The following is a 20,609-nucleotide window of genomic DNA, read 5'->3' as shown; positions in this document are numbered from 1 at the left end:
GTTCAGCTTGTTTGTGATATTAACGTGAAATGGCAAATGAACAGTCCACGATGCGTATGAAATTAATATTCCAGTTTGAGGCAACCACTACTTGTTCCAAGTTAAATGATTTAGTCAGTTGGGTACCATTTCCCCAGAGATGACACTGAAATGGTCAGTCCAGTTTATTCATATGGGGGGTGACACTCAAATGTAAGTTTCGCAACTTCATAATTTTTACATCTTGTACAGATCATAATGCATTACATGACATGCCGCTTTATTGCTCTTTCTGCAGGAGATCTTTACCCTGAATTTAGCAAACTACATTCATTCTGAGGGTGGAGTGGGATTTCATACAATGGTTGACAGTTGTACAATAACTGTTCTAGGACATTCTAAAATCTGTACATACATTTAAAATCCTTTAACGCCAGGAACTAAACCTGAGTCGAATAAGAGAACTTCCAGTTGAAAGGCACACGCCCAGCAGAGATGCTGCTTTTCCCCAGGGATGCATATATACCGATAGTGTAATGCTATCAGTAATAATACTGCTATGACACACTTCACCCTCCCCCGTTCCAATTTAAATTAGTATCTTGCACATTTCAGAATCAAACTCCCCAATCAGAGTAAAAGTCACCTGCAAATCCTTTCATGACCTTTGCCACATAAGCCTATGCATTTTAGCTGTATTGTAACACAGGTTAGCTCCCTTTATTTTTAAAGATGCATCTTAGGCTGCAGAAGGAAAAGCAAGCATGCGCATTGAAGCCATGGTGAAGTGTCGCAGTCTTGCTTCAGGAACAGAAGCACATTGCAGACCGTTGTCCCCCACTGTGGGCAACTGCTTTCTGACCTGCTTCCAGTGACAGCCCTTGTGCACCACTACATCCAAACAAATGGTCCCAAATGCAGTGTTACATGCCACTGTAATACTCTGTGCCACTGGTCCCAAAAGCTGCCCCATCACATTGCTCATTCCTGATCCCACTAGTTCATGTTTTGCCCAGTTCCTTCCTGGTCTCAACCTGAGTGCCTTATATAACATATTACCATATATTGCTTTTTCCTTTAAGACAACCATTCTTTAACTCTTATCTAAGTCTTATCTTCTAGTAAAAACATAAGACTTTAGACTTTCTAAAAGGAAAACTCAACCCAAGCCTGTTTACGAAGTCTTAATGTCTCTAAAGTAAATGAGTGTAGAAACTAGGAATATGACCCTTAATTTAATGCAGAGTCCATCCTCATAAAAAGCTTTTCTTTCACCGTAGGAGATTTAAATTAATTTCATTCTTTTCAATACATAATGCAGGTTTTTTTTACACTGTGTATCTGTATTGTTTGCATAGATCTTCCTCTCAAATGCATGCGAGAGGTAGCAGGAAGACATTAGATGTATTTGGTTGTGAGGTCCTGTACGTCGTTCACCGTGAACTCCCTGCTCACCACAGCCGACAGATGGTCAAACAGGTGAGTTATTTGCTGGCGTTCATTTTGGCCCAGAAGCATCAGCACCACCTGGAAAGAGAGAGGGGTGGCAGTCAGCAGGAAGGTAAAGAAGACGCCATGGTTCTGGCTGAAGGATCCATCTTTTAGAGTGAAGCCTGCAGGTGGGAGCATACCGAGAACCTGTCTGCTGCAGGTAGGTGGCTCAGGTGCTGGTAAACGAGGCCGGGGTCCTCCTGCAGCAGGTGCTCGTCCAGTGCCCGTGTGATAAAATGAAAAGTCTCTCCATCCAGCTTATTACTCAGAAAGAGTGGTAGAGTCTCAGGTTCGATACAGCGTAGGAGCTCTGCACAGGCCTTCACGTCATCCCTGGAATGTGCTGCGTTCAGGGCCTGTCCGAACTCGTAAGCATTGGTGGGCTGCAGCAGAAGGCTCGCCCTCTCAACGCGGTCATCAGCTGATGCTTCAGAGTCCTCTTGTCTTCTCTTGCTGTTTGAGGGATCGGCCTCATCGTCACTGTCATTGGTCTGCATGAAGGGGAACCCAGTCATTACACTCGCCTGTTGTTAAAAGGTGAACCTCTGCCCTCCTGTGACGTCTTGTTTCGTGCATTTGGTTCCAGATAAATTACATTTATTTAATTTATCAAACAATCGATATAGAGAATAATACAAAACTGGCCTTTAAATAACCATAAAAATGCTGAACGTATTTGATATTTCTATAAAGTAGTGCTGCATTACTGGCATATAGCAGGTTGTATGCCTGCTATCCTGCAGGTTGTATACCTGCTATCCTGCAGCTTATCTGTCATACCTTATGAGTTACTATCTGTCTGACATCAGCTGTGCTTCATCAGAGACCCTGCAGCATGAAAACCTGCTGGATACCTGCACTCCAGGATCAGGTTTGCCTACCTCTGGTATACAGTAACATTCTTATTAGAACATAATTTCTGTACAAAACAAATTTCACTTTTACTTTGTACAGACTTTAGGCATCATACCCTTGAAAATAGCTTCAATCCAAAACAGTGGAATGTTTATAACACCAAGTGGAGCATCTGGCTAAATGCTGCCTCATTACAGCTGGGAGTTCACCTCTCTGATGGTGATGTTCTTCCTAGGCTTGTCCGGAGAGTTGGTCACCAATGTCTGTCTCAGCAGCGCCGTCACCTCCTGCAGCTCTCGCTCAGCTTCCTGCACGTTGGGGTCCAGGCGGAGCACCTCCTGCAGGTCAGAACTGCATGCCAGGTAGTTCTGGGCATGCACACAACAATGGGGGTCATGTAAACACTGCCAGCTTTCAAGAGCAGTGTCTCCCCACCCGATCTTCGGGGATCCCCAGACAGCTCCCTCCCAGCCTCCAGCAGGGAGCTGAGCTGAGAGGAAGTAAAAATGTGGATTGTCTGGTAGGGAATTGGGAGGAAGCAAAAATGTGGGGAGGGGTTTCTGATGACCAGGTTGTTTTGGAGACAACCAGGGTGAGGCGGGCTATCCACTGGCTATACCCACCTCCAAGCCTTTGTAGGCCATCGCTCGTCTGTAATAGGCTTTCTTATTGGAGGGCTCAAGCTGCAGGGCGGAGTCGCAGTCCTGCCTGGCCTCTGCAAAGCGCTCCAGTTTCAGGTAGCACAGGGCCCTGGAATCACAATGCAGAGATCCCTCGTCCATTACTGCAGTAATGTGCTGGCTCTCACCCCATCCTACTTGCTTCTACAGGATGGTACCAATTACATACCAACTGGACAGTAAAAACTAAGACGTGATGCTTAGGTTTACTCCTCATCTTAATGTAAGCCTTACATTTACACTGTTGTCTCATTGATAGTAACCATAACTAAAACCTTTGAACAAGGACACAAACCTGCATGCTGAACTCATCTCAGTTCTTGTGAAGGTCCTAATTCCCCTTTTAATGAGCATAAAATGACTCCTATAGCGGTGACCAAAAAATACCACTGCAACCTCCATGCAGGCGAACTTGTTTCGGCTTCATGTTAGAACCACATTTAAAATCACGGTCAGACACCCTTCATGTTGAAAAACGTACATCACATACATTCTGGCATATTTAGATCTGTTTAGCTCCCGCAGATCAATTTACGTCAGTGGTGCAAAATATTGTACTACAGACAGTTATTGTTTATATATGTACTTCTATATTGCCATTTTTACTTAATTTTTTATTGGTCCTCAACAATGTATGTAAATGAAAAAATTAAGAAAATAAATGATAGTAGAATTCCATATATAAAACTGATGTACTCATTTTTTGTAGAAGCAGATTTTTCGCACTTTAGACTGAGAGCCTCCCAGGATGTGACAATAACAGCCACCTGCCACGTCACTGACGTTTCCACAGGGATTTTCACACTGAACATCACCTCGCTCAGCTTCTGAGAGAGCGAATAATCAACATGGAGCTTATGGCCTGCGGCTCCTTAAATGTCACACATTTTAAATCTGCTCAGTGACCAGCTGGGCAGCGACCGTCCATATTGCACACCGGTTCTTTCGGAGGCACTATCCGCTGCTGGGCACAGTGTTGCAACACAGCTGGAATATTTAGTTTTGGATTCAATAGTTACAAAGTCGGAAGAGACAATGGAACAGTGCTTGCACAGGCGTGTCGTGTCATATGATCTGTCCTTACAAGCCACATGTTCGTCAGATGGCTGCTGTGGTTTCCTGCCCCAGGGCAGGGCCCACACGCACAACCACACACGTAAAGGGCCCAGTGACTCACTGAGCCAGTGCCTCCAGTTGCCCCTTCCTTTCCACTGACACTGTACTCTACTGCTGCCACGAACGTGCAGAGAAGCTAAAAGTCCCAGATCGGCAAACTGCATTGCGTCTTAGTAGAATGGTGATATTAAGATGCATGGCGTGAAAGCAAACATCAACAGCCAATCGCATAAGTCTTTCGCTCCGGTTGGCTGCAGTGCGCCCTCACCTGTTGGTGTAAATAGCACACTCTTCGGGTTTTAGCGCGACGCATTCACTGTACTTCTCCAGGGCCTTCTGAAACTGCCCTTTCTTCACGAAGTTGTTCCCCTCTTCCTTCAAGACTGAAAAGCGCATTTCTGCTCTCTTAGCTGAGGAGGGAACAGCACAAACAGTGAGGCATTAAATGGATCACACAGCCATTACCTTCCTAGCAGCTCTCACATAGCATCAGTCCTGAATCCACCGTCTGACATTTCTGTTGATTGCTGCAGGTGTGTATTTGAATGGTGAAGTACCAAGCCGTATTTGGGCCTCTCTCTCTATTCTGGCTGTTACAGGCATGCCCAGACCTTGAATTCATTCAAGCTGAAATTCATATTCATCCATTCTTTCTTTTCTATTCTATCCATCCATTTTGTGCGACTGCAGGGTCGCGGCGAGACCTATCCCAAGAAGCACAAGGTGGGCATCACTCTGAGGATGCTAGTCTATTACAGAGCCACTTAGTTATTACAAAAACCCAAACAACCAGTTCTTTAAGATGGACTAAATGGTCTACTCTTAAGTGTAATATTCTTCATCTCCTTTAGAAGGTCCTCAGTACTTTACTGGGAGTGAGATGTCGCTAAAGGAGAATTCGCTCACTACACCAGCAGACCCATTTTTGTGCCACAGTGCCCGTTTTGTGCCCGTTGGTGGCAGGCAGGTATCCCTACCAGCTTCCTCTGCTGCCCTGGCAGCTCGGGCCTCTGCAAGCTCTGCGCTGGGGGGCTCCTCTTGCCGGTGTTGCTGGGCCGACAGCGGTACCAGAGGGATGTCTGGAAGCTTCTCCCGCCAGTCAGGACCATCCTGCTCGATCAACAACTTGGTGATCCTTTCGAAAACAAAAACATGATTGTAAACAGGCCTCATCATCGGCTCACACCATTTCTGCTGCGTCAGATCAATTACAAAGCGGTACAGGCTGTCCTGTACCCTGACCCTTATTTTAGCCCTCTCTTACAGGACAAGTAATTCTGCCTGATGTTAGCCAGTGTGTGTGGAGCTGATGATCTGAGCCACCACAGGTTAACAGGACCAGGATCTAGGTGGATAAAATCTACAGTGCCAGGATCAGCCCCTCCCACAGCAAAGGGCTCTGAGCTGCACAGTACCTGTGGATGCTATCGTGGGCGGCCTGCACCCCTACGTCGATCTGCAGCACGGTCCTGTAGTCCACGTAGGCTTTGTGGTAGCGTTCCAGCGACTCGTAGGCCATGGCGCGACGAAGCATTGGCTTCAAGGTGAAGGGCTGCAGCTCCAGAGCTCTGGTATAAATAGAATAACCGTCTGGGATCAGACCCACGTCCAGCGCGCATCCCAGCCTCTTAGACCTCCTGTCCATTCATGCAAGCCCCTGAGTGCGTGTGTCAGTTTCAGTTCAGACGGCTAGTAGAGGTAAAACTAAAGGAGATAATCCTGAAGACACAATTACAAAAGTTACACTACTACAATACAATATTTACTGTGACCCTCGTCTAACATACTTGTTTGTTTTATAAAAAGGGGTTAAAGGTGTATTTTTACTAAACTCTACATGTTGACAGAATATATTTTACTAGTCCTCTTTTTGAGATTCGGATTAAATTCATGAATTATTATTGGCTCCAGGACAATATAAAGAATTAATGCAACAATACCATTAAGGACATGACGTGTTTTTTGCATTGATAATCACTATTACGCAGCAGGCAGACTGAGACCCCAGTCTCCACGTTTCAGCTCTCTGCCCTTCCTGCGTATGTGTGCCTGCATCTGTCCACTGGGCACCTGGGGCTCTGCTTCCTTCTTGCTGCCTCATTTCTTCCCTGCTCTGAGTGCTGTGTGCGAGTAAATCCCCCGTGACCACAGTGATCTGGTCTGGCTGTTCAAGCAGATATTACCATAGTCCATTGACCTCTTAAAACTACAGAACGTATCTTGGCAGCAGCCTGACAGGCCTGCTGGCCTTTACCTGGTGCAGTCCTGGATGCAGTCTGCGCTGTTCCCATCTTTCAGGTAGCAGGCCGCTCTGTTCGAGTACAAAATACTGAGGTCCTCAGGGCTGTCGATACCTTCAAGACACACCAAAGCATACAATGTTCAGCTGCTGGAAACTGCGCAGTGCCCGCCAAAGACTGCTCGGTTGATGCTATAGTGCAGAGCTGCTCAAAGGTCCGAGCCCTGCTGATTTTACAGCCTTCCTTTACCTGGGAACCAGGTGTGAAACCTCTGACCAATCAGAATCAGTAATTATTAAACTAACTGCCTGGGAGAACTGAAAGCACGGCCTGGATTCGAGATCCAGATTTGAAGAGTCCTGATATAAAGCTTTCGGAAGTCGTAAAAAGTTCACTTACACTCCTCAAAACCTGTTTGAAAATCGCCACTAAATTGTACATAATTGTCTATTATCTGAAGTGGAATTTAATCTGGACTGGTATGTAAATAAGTGGAAATGTTTGGGTCCAACCAATGCTTATTAGTAAGCCATTGAGTGGGTGATCTCTCTGCATTTGTAGCTCCCTTTGTCAATATTGGACAAGGCAGTATCATGGTCCAGGCCTGATTTCTGATGACTAAACCCCTGGTAATCTGAACCGGCATGGCTATCACCATTAACACAGGACTGATTACACATGCTGCACATCTACATACTTTGTTATGTACCTGCTGGTATGCCACATTTCTTTATTTATTTACACATCTTTTTGAGCTTAATTGGTTATTTTTATTTCTATTTATTGTATCCTTCTCGCCCTCACTGCACTACAAAGCTCCCTCCTTTTGACCCAAAGCAGCTCCAATCTCCTGTCCTGCACAGCCTCCAGGTCTCAGTGCCAAATGACTTGACAGAAGAGTCAAAGCAAAGCGCTGGACATTTTGGGGAATTGTATAACACTGTGATAATGAACTCAAACCTTTAACTGGTGCTATACCTGACTACAAAACTACAAAGTAACTGTGTTGTTAAATTATTGTGGCCACATTTCTCAAAATTAATAAATTATGAATATATTCATAAAACTGAAAGCAGAAGATATGAGTGCCATTTGGCTTTGACTGGGATGCGCCTTTCTGGCTGGAATGTGCCTTACTGGTTTGGGGACATAGTTGAGTTTCTGAGAGGGTGACAAACACCATGAACCCTTTGTCTGTTCCTCCCCCCATGTCAGCTCACTCAGTCCTTTCACTGTGTCTATTAAATTCTTAGTTCCTCTTTGATTCAAACAAAAGCATCTGTCCAGCAAATAATAATTAGTGAAAACAATTAATGTTTGCTCAATACAGAAAAAAATACTTTTTTTTTCCTTTTAACTTTTATTTTCCTTTACTAAATTAACAGATTTCTTGGATACTAGACATTACCACCAAAGATCTGTTACGCTAATGTTAACCGTACAATTGATTTTGTGGCTCAATATTTAGCAGAAATCAATCTCCTCCTGTATACATACTTTTTCAGTTGCTGTCAGGTCAAAAAGCTTCTATGGTCACCTGAAAATTGGAATAAAGTGACCAAAGTCACTCCACTACACCTGAGTATTCTGGGAAACTATCTGTGGTTGTGAAAATCAATTCAGTTTCTTTCTATTTGTTGTGAAGCAGCATCGTGGCTGGGTATTAAAACTCGCCGTTGTCTATAATAGAATTATGCAATTAGAATTAAAGATATATTCTAATCCTGTGATATTTCAGTTTCAGGTACCTGTTGACTGAATGATATCTGGTCTGAAACACTGGCATTCATGCCCCTGATTAAATCTACCAGTTGAATCACTGGTGAGTCAGGCTGTTTGATCTATCCAATCGCCTTCCACTTTCTGAAGTCGGCAAGAGGAGGGTCTGATGGGCTTGGCAGTATTATCTAAGGCCTGAAAGATTTACAGGCCTAATTATTGGGGGCCAAGTGCAGCTCTGAAATTTAATTTCACAGTGAATGGTCAGCAGCCACATGACTTTAAGAGCTGACCTGAATAAGGTATCTGTTGAGGAACTGATAGAAAACAGGATACTGCTTAGAGGCAGATTAACACCGAAAAAAAACACTTTGTGATTTTTTTTCCCCACACGTGCCCTTGTTTTATGAAGCTCCCATTCTTCATTACTGCCCTGTTCATCACCATTCGAAATGGGCTGTATATTCAAGTGTCCTATTCAGCACAGCTAGCTGACAGCCAGAGCAGGCTGCTAACAGCGCCGTATTGACAATCCGAAGCTACACGTTGACCAGTGAATGATGACTCCACAGCACATTTACGAATACAATTTACTACGGCTAACAACAGCGACAGGGGCAAAACCATTATTGAATATTACCCAAAGTGGTGAAGAATGTAGCAAATTCAACAATATATATATATATATATAAATACCAACAGGAAGAAATAGCTTTTTTGGTGTATTTTACTACTCCTGGCACTAGCTTAAAATGACAATATGCAAAGTGTGACTGTTTTAACAGCTTCATAGTTTTATGTTCTGTGTTTTAGGCATATATTTCATATACTCACAACCAGTGAATGACTAGTGTAAATACTGCGCTGTGTATAATACCTGCTTGTTTATCTTCAACAAACTACCTTTGTGGCCACACCTGGCAGAGGTGCACGGCCAAGCCGTGACGTACAGGTACTGCTTACACACCCAGCAAACCTTTTTCTTCTTTTGTCCCGTCATTATTTAAAAGCAGGCAACATCCCCCCGGTGACCCAGACCAGGATAAACAGCTGGACGATGGATGGGAAGAATGCAGCATCTGCTACAGGATGCAGCTCTTTAAATCCTGTCACAGGGATCCCTTGTCATCAGCCGATTGTTTCTGATTGGTTAGTGATGGAGCGCATCAGAGATGGGTGCTTGGAAACAGATGCTTCCTGGCCTCAGATCCCCCTCATCCCCAGAAGTAAACAAAATAAATGCAAATTATGCAAACCAAAGTACCCCCACAACATTAAACTTATACGAATATGATGCGTGAGGAAAGAGGAAGACACCGTTGTCAACAGAGTACTGTCTGACGTTACCAAGCAGCTTACAGAGATCCTTCCTTATATGACTGGACTTGGTTTCATATCTTATTTTCCGCGCTCATTATAAAGCCGTCCTTTCTCTTGATCTTTGGTTTGCATGTAGTCTTTTGCTGGATTTGTTTATTACGCATCAGCTGAATTATGTGACACCTTGAAAACGCCTTGAAATGATTAGGGTCCTGCTGCTTTAAAACACGAATATAATACTGCTATACGTATAATTAGTCTGTTGACGAGAGAGAAAATGGAAAATAGTAAATGGTTACTTTTGCTGTACCTAACAGTTCATAATGGAGAAATGAGACTGAATATTTCAGGTGGTTATCAGCTTTTGCTCTGTAATTCTCAACACTTCCAACATTGTTCTTTCTTTTTATTATATTTTAAACATCAAAAAGGATAATTTTTTTTCTTCTTTTAAAAGGCAGAATAAAATTAAGTGTCCTACCTGTATCTATGCAGCCAGCAATGGCTTGTGAGTATTTTTCAAGTGCATCTCCAAACTGTCCATTTTTGAAGAGCTGGTTCCCTTCATTCTTAAGCCGGGCCAGAGGGGGGGGGAGTGCCCCGCAGGGGGCGTCGAGCCGGCTGCCGGTTCCGCTGGCAGCGGCATTATCAGCAGAGCTGCTGTGTCGGCCGGTCTGATCCGCCGTGCCGCTCCTGGAGGCCTGAGCTCCGTTGGGGAGCTTCTTCTCCTGCGCTTCCTGCGTCCTGCACTGATCCAAGCTGCCTCTTTTGCCCCTCCGACGTGTCCCGTGTGTGTCAGCTTCACCCTGGGGGGCCCCCTCCGCTCTGCCGGCCGTCTTTTTCTGCGCGTTCCCCATGTCTCCCCTCTCGGCAGGAGCCGCAGTGCTCTCCCCACTCACGCAGGGGCCGGGTTTAGCTGGAGGAGCAGAGGGGGGAGGACACACCCACCGGCGGAGTCAGCGGTTACATCACACTGGGGAAGAGGGGGGAGGGGCTCTACACTGAAGACTTCTGGGAAAGCATACCAACCGCTACCAACAGCTTGTGGCTAGGGAGGGAACGCTGGCCGGTTTTAAAAATAAAAATAAGCTGAACTTCCTTGCGTGTTGTGACAGGAAAGTCGGCCTGGGTGCAGCTAAGAAACACCTGACAGCCCTGTGGCAGCTGACGGGGCCATCGGCCTGCCTGATCTTTTCCGGTGGATTAGCAGTCTAGCAAATCCTATATCGAGCGCTTACTGCAATGTTGGGGCTGATTAACCCATTCAGGCCCTGCAGTAGCTCAGCTCCCCTCAGAAACAAATGCTTCCCTTGTAAAGCGTCATCTGACGTGTCTGCAGTGCTAGAAACTGGTAACTGGTATCACTCCATAAAGCCTTTTGGTTTCATTCTGATGTCAGATTAGCTTTTTACAAGAAAATTGAGCTCAATACTCATAAGAACACAAGCTGTTGAACTCCCCCCCCCCTTTCTTGGCCCTATTTTTAGCACCACTACAATACAGTAACAGGATTATAAGACACTATAATGCTAAACTTATAGCACTCAAGCTGTAACTCTTAATATATGTATCTGTTAATCACTTGGATTCCAGAAAGAACCGGTATGGCTGTTTTCACAAAAGATCATCTCCCGGGACACTTATTAACGTTTATACACTGCGGATGTGTGCCCGTAAAAGCTGACAAAGGTCCAAGGTGAGATGTAAGCGCTGAAAGTCAGTATGCGCCATATTATGTGTGTACGCTCCAGGCAGCCTGAGGTCTCGGGAACCGTGTCGGGTGACATGATGGCAGGTGAGAAATGATGCAATTACTGGGGGTGGTGAGGCATGCAGGGTGGACACGGCGTGAGACTGCTCACCCCACAGCTCCTCGTCTTCCACCTCCTCGATGAGGATCTTCCTGCCCTTACTCTGACTCTCCTGTGTACATTCACGCAGCTTTTTTTCCACTTCCTGAATCATTTTCTGCATTCAAGGCACAAAGTTGGAAAAGACCTGGGTTATCATACGACGTCACTGTAGCACAATTCATCATCGCCACATAAGCAGTTTTTGCTGATTAATTTTGTATTTATTTGGTAGCTACAGATAAAGACCAATGCTAAAATATAGGATTAAAACAAATTATGTGATTACCTACGTATGAAATAAATGTTTTTAAGATTAGATGCCGTTTAACCCTAACCTCTACCTATTCACAGTATCCTAAATTAAAGAGTGGACCACACTAAATACAGGTTTAGTTTATTTGTTAAGCAGCTGAAGTATAAAGTACAAGACCCCACAACATTGCCCAGGATAACTAGTTAGAAGATGGATGATGTACAAGGGAGCTATATGACTTTTTAAATTCTTGGCTTGTATGGCCATCTAGTGGATAAACGTAGGCACTACACATTTTTTTAAATAGCTGACAGAGCACAAGGGTGATTGAACTAGGTGAATTTAGAATTTAGTGATCAGTGGTGATTGTTGACTCACAGTGCACAACAAGGAAATGTGTCCTCTGCATTTAACCCATATGTGACACTGACCCAGCAGGGGGCGGCTAATTCAGCCCGGGGAGCAGTGCTTGGGGGCGGTACCATGCTCAGGGTACCTCAGTGGTGCCTTGCAGGTCGGGGATTCGAATCTGCAATCTTTCAACTACAAGTGTGCTTCTCTAACCAGTAAGCCACCACTGCCCCATAACACATAGATGTCACCCAGCCAAGGTTGGGAGCCAGATTTCTGAGTTTAATCTTTGAGTGGTGCCAAAAAGGTCCGCCAAACAGCATTACACATCACACTGTTTCTGGAACCGGATCGCATGCAGACCTACAGTATGCTAAAATGGTAAATGCACCTTCGCAGAAGCATTCTCCGGTTCCTCTCGCAGCACGTTGCCTAAGTCATCAGCAGCCACCTTCAGATTACCCAGCTGTTTCTGCACAGTTGCGCGACGTAGCAGAGCTGCGGAAACAGGTCAAGTCGCAGTCTGGTCAATACTGGTGACAGTGAATGATGTCTGTCGAGCTGGCTGGTCTTCCCTGGGCACTGCAGTCTGTTACAGTTTGCCCATCATTTGCTGCCTAAGGCCCCTGTGTACGCCGTGCTCAGGGCTACTGCAGAACAGAGGCCGGTGATCTCTGAGCAGCACCTTTCACGTTCCCTGGCTCCAGCTCCAAAACTCTCTCACAGTCGCCGAGGGCACTGTGCCATAGCTGAAGCTTGATCTTAGCCTGGGCCCTGTTGTTGTAGGCAGCTGCTGTTGGCATTGCTGATACACTTCTGGAGGGAAGGAATCACAGACCATGAGCAGCTAAACTCATCGTTTCATCTCTGATAATACCTTAGAAATCCATCCAACTGCTTATCCAGTATGGGGTTGTGGTCAGTATGGGGCTGTGATCTCAAGCAGCATAGGGAACAAGCCAGAGAAGAGGAGACAGAACAGGATGCCACTTCACCATATACCCACAGACTACAGGTAATGTAGATGTGCCAATCAGCCTGACTCTACATTGAGGCAGGAAACCCTCAGACACACAAGGAACTTCACCTACATTCAGCTGAGGGAACTGAACTTAATATCCTTGAAGCACTGTAACCTCACACCTACAAGAATGTGGATTTAAATTGCTCCCCCCCCATGTGTTTGTGGAGTTTGTATTCTCAGTGTCATGTGGGTTTCCTCCAGCTACTTTGCATTCCTCCTGCACTCCAGCGGCATTATGATCAAGCCTCTAAATTGCCCACAGTGTGTGATGGACTGAAATTCCATCCAGGGCGTCCCCTGTCTTGTGCTCTGTGCTGCCTCACACAGACTCCAGGCTCACCACAACTCTGTAGCTAATAACAGAGTTTCAGGAAGATCAGCCACTTAATGATCCTCACCTCGTATAATACGCCACAGCCTCTTCATAGTCGTTAGCCTTGAATGCCTCGTTCCCTTTCTCTCTCTCCCTGCTTGCCAGGACGGCCCTCTCTTTTTCAGTCAGGCCTGAAAACGTTTCCTTTTTTTAGTTCATTTCATGACTAAATTGCATGATAACTATAACAAAATAAGAAAAATACGCGACCTGCTGTGTCCAGTTTCCGGTTGATTTTTGGAAGGCACTGGTTGATGATGACTGGAAAATCCTTCCCTTTATCGTTTCCATCAGTTTTTGCACATTCTTTTTCGATGTCAAACCTTTAACACAAAAAGATGAAAAAAAAAAACTTTCCATTTCCATTCACTATCTGAAACAGAATGCGTGATGTATTTCACAATATTGCTTTATACCACAATTCTTTTAAAAATGATTTTATGAATATGAAGGATATTAACTCACTTATCCCATTCTCGGTAATCCCTAGGAAGAGCAGACTTCCTCTTGGCTCCAGTTCTACTTGGAACTGAATTCTGCCATGAGAATTTCCATTAAGGAAAGATCAATAAACCATCCTGTGATTCTCACACCTTTCTTTTCACAGAATGTTACACTATTGCCATTCTTTGCATTTTTTACACTCTCCCCATACATATATTTTACCTGTTTCTGAGAAATTAAGGAGTTGGAGCCCCGGACTGGGGGCACGTTTTCCACGGAATCCGAAGGAGACACTTCCCTCAGTTCTGCCTCGGCCCTCTTAGTCTCGGTCTCCCAGCTCTGCCCGATAAGGAATATCATGAGGACATTCATCAGGCTAACCGCAAAAGGCCGTCGGCCTGTGAGCCTAGATGAACGGCTTGTTCTGCTCTACCTTCAGTTCCTCTGCGATCTGGCTCCACTCCTCAAATGAGAAATCGGCTGCCGTGGCTGGAGCCTGCCTCTTACGCAGAGCCCGGCTTTTAGGGTTCAGCTTCTCAATGCGCTTCTCGCAAAACTCTGTAAGGTGTGGATACATACCCTCCTCTCCAGACCTATTGTGCAAAAGAAAAAGCAACAATACTGCTTACTGACTTCTTTATTGCATACTCGCAGTATGTGTACTCTTATCTATAGCCTGTCTAGTATGCCTGTCATTCTCTAGTTCTTTACTGTACTTCGAGATGTACAACACAGCGAACTTCACTTCTTTTTAAAATATCATACAGTATTTAACAGAGTGGAACTTAATTTGTATGCTGACGAAAATTCTGATAGATGTTGTTTCATCTCGCTGTGTACGTGTACACAGCTGGCGATCTCAATACAGTACCATGAAGCTTGAACCTTGAGATGAAGGGAGACAATGAGAGTGTGTGTGTGTGTGTGTGTGTGTGTGTGTGTGTGTGTGTGTGTGTGTGTGTGTGTGTGTGTGTGTGTGTGTGTGTGTGTGGACGCCTACCTGCAGCAACCACATGCTGTGTGTAGTTCGTGATGGTCGACACAGTTTGACGGGTTAAAACACTTAGGTATCCAGTAGTTTAGAAATACTAGTTATCAACGTTTTTTTTCCCCTCAAAAAGTATGTCTGTAGAAGGGGGGTTGATCCACCGGCCCACGTTTTGTAACAATTTAATAAGTTAACGGTACTCCACGCTTATTTATAGGATGGCACGATGTTTTCTTACCTCAACACATCCACGATCGTTTCCAAATAGCGGAGGTCCGAGCAGTTCTGGATGTAAACATAATCCAGATGCTCCACCGGCACTTTGCCATGTACTGACACTTTGCTTGGTGTCAGCAGCGACGAAACCGTCTCAATACTCATCGCGGTGCTGCAATTGTAATATTTTGCGTTGTTATATATGTTATAATGAAATATCTTGTCAAATGCATATGAAGTAAACCACAAACATCGAGAAGACAGAAAAAGATAACATCTTTTTAGGCTGAAGAAATTGATAAATTCCCTACAGTACTTCAACTAGCTATATAAACTAAATCACTACGCAAAGAAGAACACAAATTATGAGTATTACGAGTTATGGAGAAAGCATTTAAGGCCGCATTAATCGGCTAGGCAAATGGTACATTACCTAGCTTGGATTCATAATGTACAGCCTGCGAACAACGAAGCTCTGTCTCCAATGTAATCTGCCTTACCTCGTATGTATTTTAAATACGTCATAAACGTTTTCCTGGACAAAAAGCTATAATTTGGCTACGTAACTTTTTCGATTTCAGCTAAGCGCAGTCCGTTTGGTAAACGTCGCGTCCCGTTGCTATGGAGACCGACGCTTATTTCCCTCGAATGTTGTAAAGTGATATTTTTCACATGATCCAGAAGAAGGAATAGAATAGCATAGAGAAGAAACAGAAGATATGAATTACAGATAATTACATTTATTTTACTTTAACTTTACAGGGTAATGTGAATTCGATGCAATTGTTCGAGAGCCGGTTCAGAGATTAATGAAATTTAAGTAACATTTGACAATAAACCAATATCAATTATAAAATGAATACACTATGTCATTATTCCAGAAAACACAGCTAGACACCAACTGCATTAACTGTAATACAAATAAAAATAAAACATAAGAATCGATATTAAATAGAGTGAAATTAATACTGTATCTCGTATTACCCTTGCATACCTAAATGGGCGGCATGTTTCACTTTACAAAAACATTTTAAATTAAATATTTCTAATTTTAATAAAAACAAAATACAATATCTTGCTTTCTAAAGCAATGTAACAGGTTCAGTAGCGGTGAATGATAGGTGTCGCCTGCTGCTTGTCACGCTGAGGGAAGCGCGGAAGCCGTCGAGCCAATCAGAATGTAACGCTGAGGGCAGCGCGGAAACCGCCGAACCAATCAGACTATCACGCTGAGGGCAGCGCGGAAGCCGTCGACCCAATCAGACTGTCACGTTGAGGGCAGCGCGGTAGCCGCCGAACCAATCAAATTGTCGCGCTGAGGGCAGCGCGGAAGCCGACGAGCCAATCAAACTGTCACGCTCCAAATTTGAACGTGACGGGAAAGGTTATTTCAGTCTGTTAGCGGCCTGGCCGTCTACCGTAACATGGGAACGTCGCTTTAGCCGGCAGTGCAGTCTCATTTTCCTCCCTCTTTGGTTTGTTCAAAAAGTAAGTAAATGACAATTTGCTTAACGTAAGGGAATCAGTCGTGCAACAGTGTCTGCATTACCTAAATCGCCAATATTTTCCGGACTGTTTTTAAGTTGATGTTAATGGTTTCTCATTAAATGCAAAATATGGACAATGTGCGGTTTGGAGGATGGTGGAGAGAACTTGAAATTTGCCTTACGGGTATTAAGTAACTGTCAAGTGCAGCAGCAGCCATGTTGACTGCCGGGGACATTTAAACATTTTGCAATAGCAGCCATGTTGACTGCCGGTCGCGGGGCATTTAAACATTTTAACGTAACCGCCAGAGCGGCGCGCGCTTCGCGCGCTCCCGCGGGCAGCCCTGGCTCAGGCGGGGGGCGGGAGCCGCTCTCTGGCGCTTGGTTCGCGCAGTTTGAGCGGGCGAGTGGGATCCGCAGGGAATCAAATGTGTATGAGGGAGCCGATTTAACTGAGGTTGTGACGTGGACACCTTGATACTGAATAAAACGTTGCCATAGACTGTTTCAAAAACTACCCGCTAGTCAAATTCTCATGAGTAAAACAAAGGTATTTTATAAACTAGATTTCCCCTTTGTCTATGGGAAACGAGTAATTCTGCAGCTGTACTTGGTAATTGTTGGTATGGTTTTTGCTCGGTAATGTATAGCTTGCAATCGAGTGTTTTCTTGCTGGGTGACCGTTTGGATGCCTGCTTTTGTACGTAGCAAATGTTTTTTGTCTATAGGGAATGCTGTTGCCCGATATGATCACTGCCATTGTTTTGAATTGCATTGCGATTTACCTCCTCTATAATTTTATACTTTCATTATTGCCTGTCCAGTCTAATAAACCTGATTTGTTATAATTGAACAGTGCATGCTATATTTAATTCATTTGGTGTTCCACTACAACAGCATTATCTTGTTTAAAATTCATGTTTTTCAAATATGGCTAACTTTAATCTTGATCTTTTTCAGTTGACCTTGGCAGGAGTCGTTTTAATCAAATCTGCTTGCAGCTGCTGGTCTGAATCCAGCCTCGGCCAGGAGACATGGATGAGATCTTCAGTTCTCATGTTCTCCAAAGCATTAAAAGCAAGCATAATGCATTTTGTCAGGACAGTAGATTCAGTGAAGCACCGCACATCTCAGAAGCCAAGGCCAGTGAAGCACTTCATGATACACCAAAAGAAAACCTTTCGCAATATCATCCAGCTAAATTTTCATCTCGTACACCTAGAAAGAATCGTCCAAAAGACTTCTTTAGGTCTGCAGAGAGCAAAGAGAGCACTTTTTTAACTTCCTATTGTGAGACTCCTAAAGTACACAAAAAAGATGCTGGTCTCAGAAGACGACTTCTCATGTCTAAAGCTGCTACAGATGGCAAGACGGCTAACACAAAAACACCAGAGAGCAGGCCTCTTATGTCTGCAAGGCCTGGGACAGAAGGAGATCTGTCCACGGAAATCTTTGATTCTCCTGATAGCGGGCTATTTGAGGCATTAGCAACCAGCACTTTGAAAGCTGAAGAAATGACCTTGTCCTGCAGGAAGCGACGTCTCATATTCTCCCAAGTGAAGTCCTCTACGCTTGAAGACGGAAGCCACAATGTTACTCAGCCTCCTCGTTTTGAGGGACAGGGTACAGAATTCCTTGCAGGTGAAGCTGATCTCAGTGAAAGCATCATTTACTCTCTCCCAAGCCTCCTAACCCCAAAGACTCCATGTGATAGCAAGCTTTTGATGTCTACAGATGAAACCTTCCATACTCCTGTAAATCTTGCTACAAACCTTGTTGACAGTCTGAGTGTTTTGAGCACACCCTCTTTCACTCCGGTTTCTAAATTGGACATGTCGGTTTCTGAGGACAGTGGGTTCACCTCGCTAAACAAATCGCAGGACTCCTCGGTGGACCATGATGGTTCATTCCAGGAACTGTTGCCTCAGTCAGCCTCCAAAGCCAAGGAGACTCCAAAACTGGCCGAACTAAGGCGACGGACCAAATTGGAACGTCAACGCAGACTCCCAACGCTTCGGGAGGGAGGTTCACAATCTGAGGAAGAGATCAGGGTGACTGAGTTGGTGGCGGGAAAGGTAAAACCAACGCCTAAGGGACAAGAGGCCTATGCCACAGAGGAAGACCATGAACTCTTTCTGGAGAAAACTCCTATTGGAGCCACCACTGTAAAGCTTGAGGACCTCTCCCTGACACCTGCACTGCAGGTGGTACATGCCATCTGTCAGAAGACTGCCAAGTATTTGCAGCCCCAGTTTAGCCTTGAGGAGTTGCGCATGTCACCAGAGGGTGGCCAGTCTTGTGTAATGACCAACCCTCTAACGGGTCTCATAGGGAGGAAGATGGGACTTGAGAAGCTGGACATCCTCAGGGAGCTAAAGATTAGGAATCTCCAGCACATCTTGAAAAGGATTTTTAATTTGCTTTCCTCTAAAGATATCTACAGGTATTTTGAGTACTGTTTTGTAGGTTAGCAACTATGCATCAAGTTATACAAATGTGTGAAAACTAACCTATTTACAATTGCATCTTGTACTGTTGTGCATTTTAAGTTTTGGACAAGTGAGTAGTGTCTGGGATGAAATAATTTCACAAGATAAGATGGCGTGTCGGCGGAGAAGATACCACTTGAGGGAACTAAAGATGGCACTTAAGGTAATAGCATTTGAAGCATCTCCAGCTCTCATCACAAAAGTCATTTGATTAATGCAACATGAATTTTGTTCATTGTAAAAGTTCCTGACTTGCTCCCTATGTTTTTGCAGCTGGGCAGTGCAGCCCATGTTCCAGATGCAGAGACAAGACTGAGTCTCCTAAGCAGGTCTCCTCTGAAGTTCGTTCAGGCCCAATCCAAACAAGCAAGTGTTCGCACACCAGTATCAGGCAGCAGCTCTGCAACCCAAGTCAGGCCGACGCACTCAGACAGCAAGCGGGACAAGTTCCTACAGGTGAGAGAGTGACTGATATCGTGGCCTGTACTGCTCAAAAGTCTTTGACCAGTTAAGTGTTCCGGTAAATATGTAAATGAAATATAAGGTTGAAATCACTTAGAGGCAGTTCAGCCCAAAACTTAAAAAAATAAGCTTTAGAGAGGCTGTAGTGTCGTCTATCCACCTAGAAAGTTCTGCTGGCAGTTGCTTAGTTTTTATAGATATTGGCCGTAGAAATGTGAATGACATTATTTCTGTGGGGATCAAAGCAATTTTGAAAAATTCAACGACAATATTTCTTGGCAAAAATCATGACCTGTTTACTCGATCCACAGACTTTGTTGTAAGCAGCTTAATGTAGGAACTAATTTCTTCTGAACTTCACACATCAATCATATCACTGCAGAAGCTATAGGTGGGGGTGCTCATGGTTGTGTGTCCTGCGCAATGTTACAATGTAGTTTATTAGAAGAAAATAATTCCTACATTGAACTGCTTATTACAAAGTCCTGCAGGAAGTGACGTCTCATTCTCCCAAGTGAAGTCTTTTGTCAGTTTTGGGGTGAACTACCCCTTTAAACACCGTGGTTTGAGGCTCTAGCAAAATGTGGACTAGCATAGTGACTGTGCTTTTGGGAATTTATGCTCTTCCTTGTCCTGCAGGTTGCTAAAACCCTCTTCCATGATGAGTGCCTCAAACCATGTCCAAGATGTCAACATCCTGCCAAGTGCCACTCCTTCAGGGGGGAGGGCCTCTGTAGTCAGGAAGACTGTGCCTACCGGTTTTGCGCCTGGTGTATGTGTGCTTATCACGGGTCCAGAGAGTGTGCGAGCGGGTCGGCCAAACGTCATGGCAAGAAGGAAGTGGTGCCGGGGAGTGCTGAAAGCAAACGCAACCTCAGAAGGTTGTGAGATGCTGTCTGTGTAGTGAGTTGGGGGAGAGTTTGTATATGTTTGTGATGCTTATCGTTGGAGTTTTTTACAGTTTGGTTTTATGTGTTTTTAAATTATGAATCTGAGACGTCTTGGGAGAAATCACTGGCAATCACGCATGTAAATTGGTTTCTCTCTGTATCTGTAATGTACAGAATGTATTTTTTTCCTTCAAACATGGTGTTGTGCATAGTTTTGACAAGTTTTGACTACATCTATACTGTTTTAATAAAGCTTGTTTTTAACATCTCATTTCAAAGGAATTTGAAATGTCAGTTTACATATCATATCTTGTACTGTGTTCGAGAAATCAGAGTAGCCGGAGTGCTGGCAAACCACCTTAAACTGGAATTTCCATTG

General features: G+C 44.4%; 2 protein-coding genes across 3 annotated transcripts; one reads left to right on the top strand and one right to left on the bottom strand.

Annotated features, from left to right (window-relative positions):
- Nucleotides 1-151: 151 nt before the first annotated feature.
- On the bottom strand, nucleotides 152-15,074 carry LOC125748386 (sperm-associated antigen 1-like). Of its 2 annotated transcripts, none has more exons than XM_049024413.1 (18): nucleotides 14,925-15,074; nucleotides 14,132-14,291; nucleotides 13,921-14,037; nucleotides 13,720-13,790; nucleotides 13,465-13,577; nucleotides 13,280-13,385; nucleotides 12,543-12,673; nucleotides 12,249-12,355; nucleotides 11,263-11,368; nucleotides 9,882-10,316; nucleotides 6,376-6,475; nucleotides 5,537-5,689; nucleotides 5,099-5,256; nucleotides 4,390-4,531; nucleotides 2,949-3,075; nucleotides 2,535-2,693; nucleotides 1,611-1,961; nucleotides 152-1,506 (listed from the first exon to the last, which is right to left on the bottom strand). In XM_049024413.1, exons 1-18 carry the CDS (start codon nucleotides 15,065-15,067, stop codon nucleotides 1,378-1,380), a joined length of 2,808 nt encoding a protein of 935 aa, XP_048880370.1. In that variant the 5' UTR covers nucleotides 15,068-15,074; the 3' UTR covers nucleotides 152-1,377. The 2 variants fall into 2 exon arrangements, with proteins under 2 accessions (XP_048880370.1, XP_048880371.1); XM_049024414.1 differs by having other exon boundaries at nucleotides 11,263-11,356.
- Nucleotides 15,075-16,260: 1,186 nt separating this feature from the next.
- On the top strand, nucleotides 16,261-20,501 carry fbxo43 (F-box protein 43). Its single transcript, XM_049027037.1, has 5 exons — nucleotides 16,261-16,390; nucleotides 17,350-18,832; nucleotides 18,939-19,041; nucleotides 19,152-19,334; nucleotides 19,980-20,501. The coding sequence occupies exons 2-5, from the start codon at nucleotides 17,424-17,426 to the stop codon at nucleotides 20,226-20,228; spliced, it is 1,944 nt and encodes a 647-aa protein (XP_048882994.1). The 5' UTR covers nucleotides 16,261-16,390; nucleotides 17,350-17,423; the 3' UTR covers nucleotides 20,229-20,501.
- Nucleotides 20,502-20,609: the final 108 nt, after the last annotated feature.

The sequence above is a fragment of the Brienomyrus brachyistius genome, chromosome 9, assembly GCF_023856365.1.
Source record: "Brienomyrus brachyistius isolate T26 chromosome 9, BBRACH_0.4, whole genome shotgun sequence".
NCBI lineage: Eukaryota > Metazoa > Chordata > Actinopteri > Osteoglossiformes > Mormyridae > Brienomyrus > Brienomyrus brachyistius.
The sequence above is the reverse complement of the archived record's forward strand: the minus strand, read 5'-3'. Positions and strand labels throughout refer to the sequence as shown.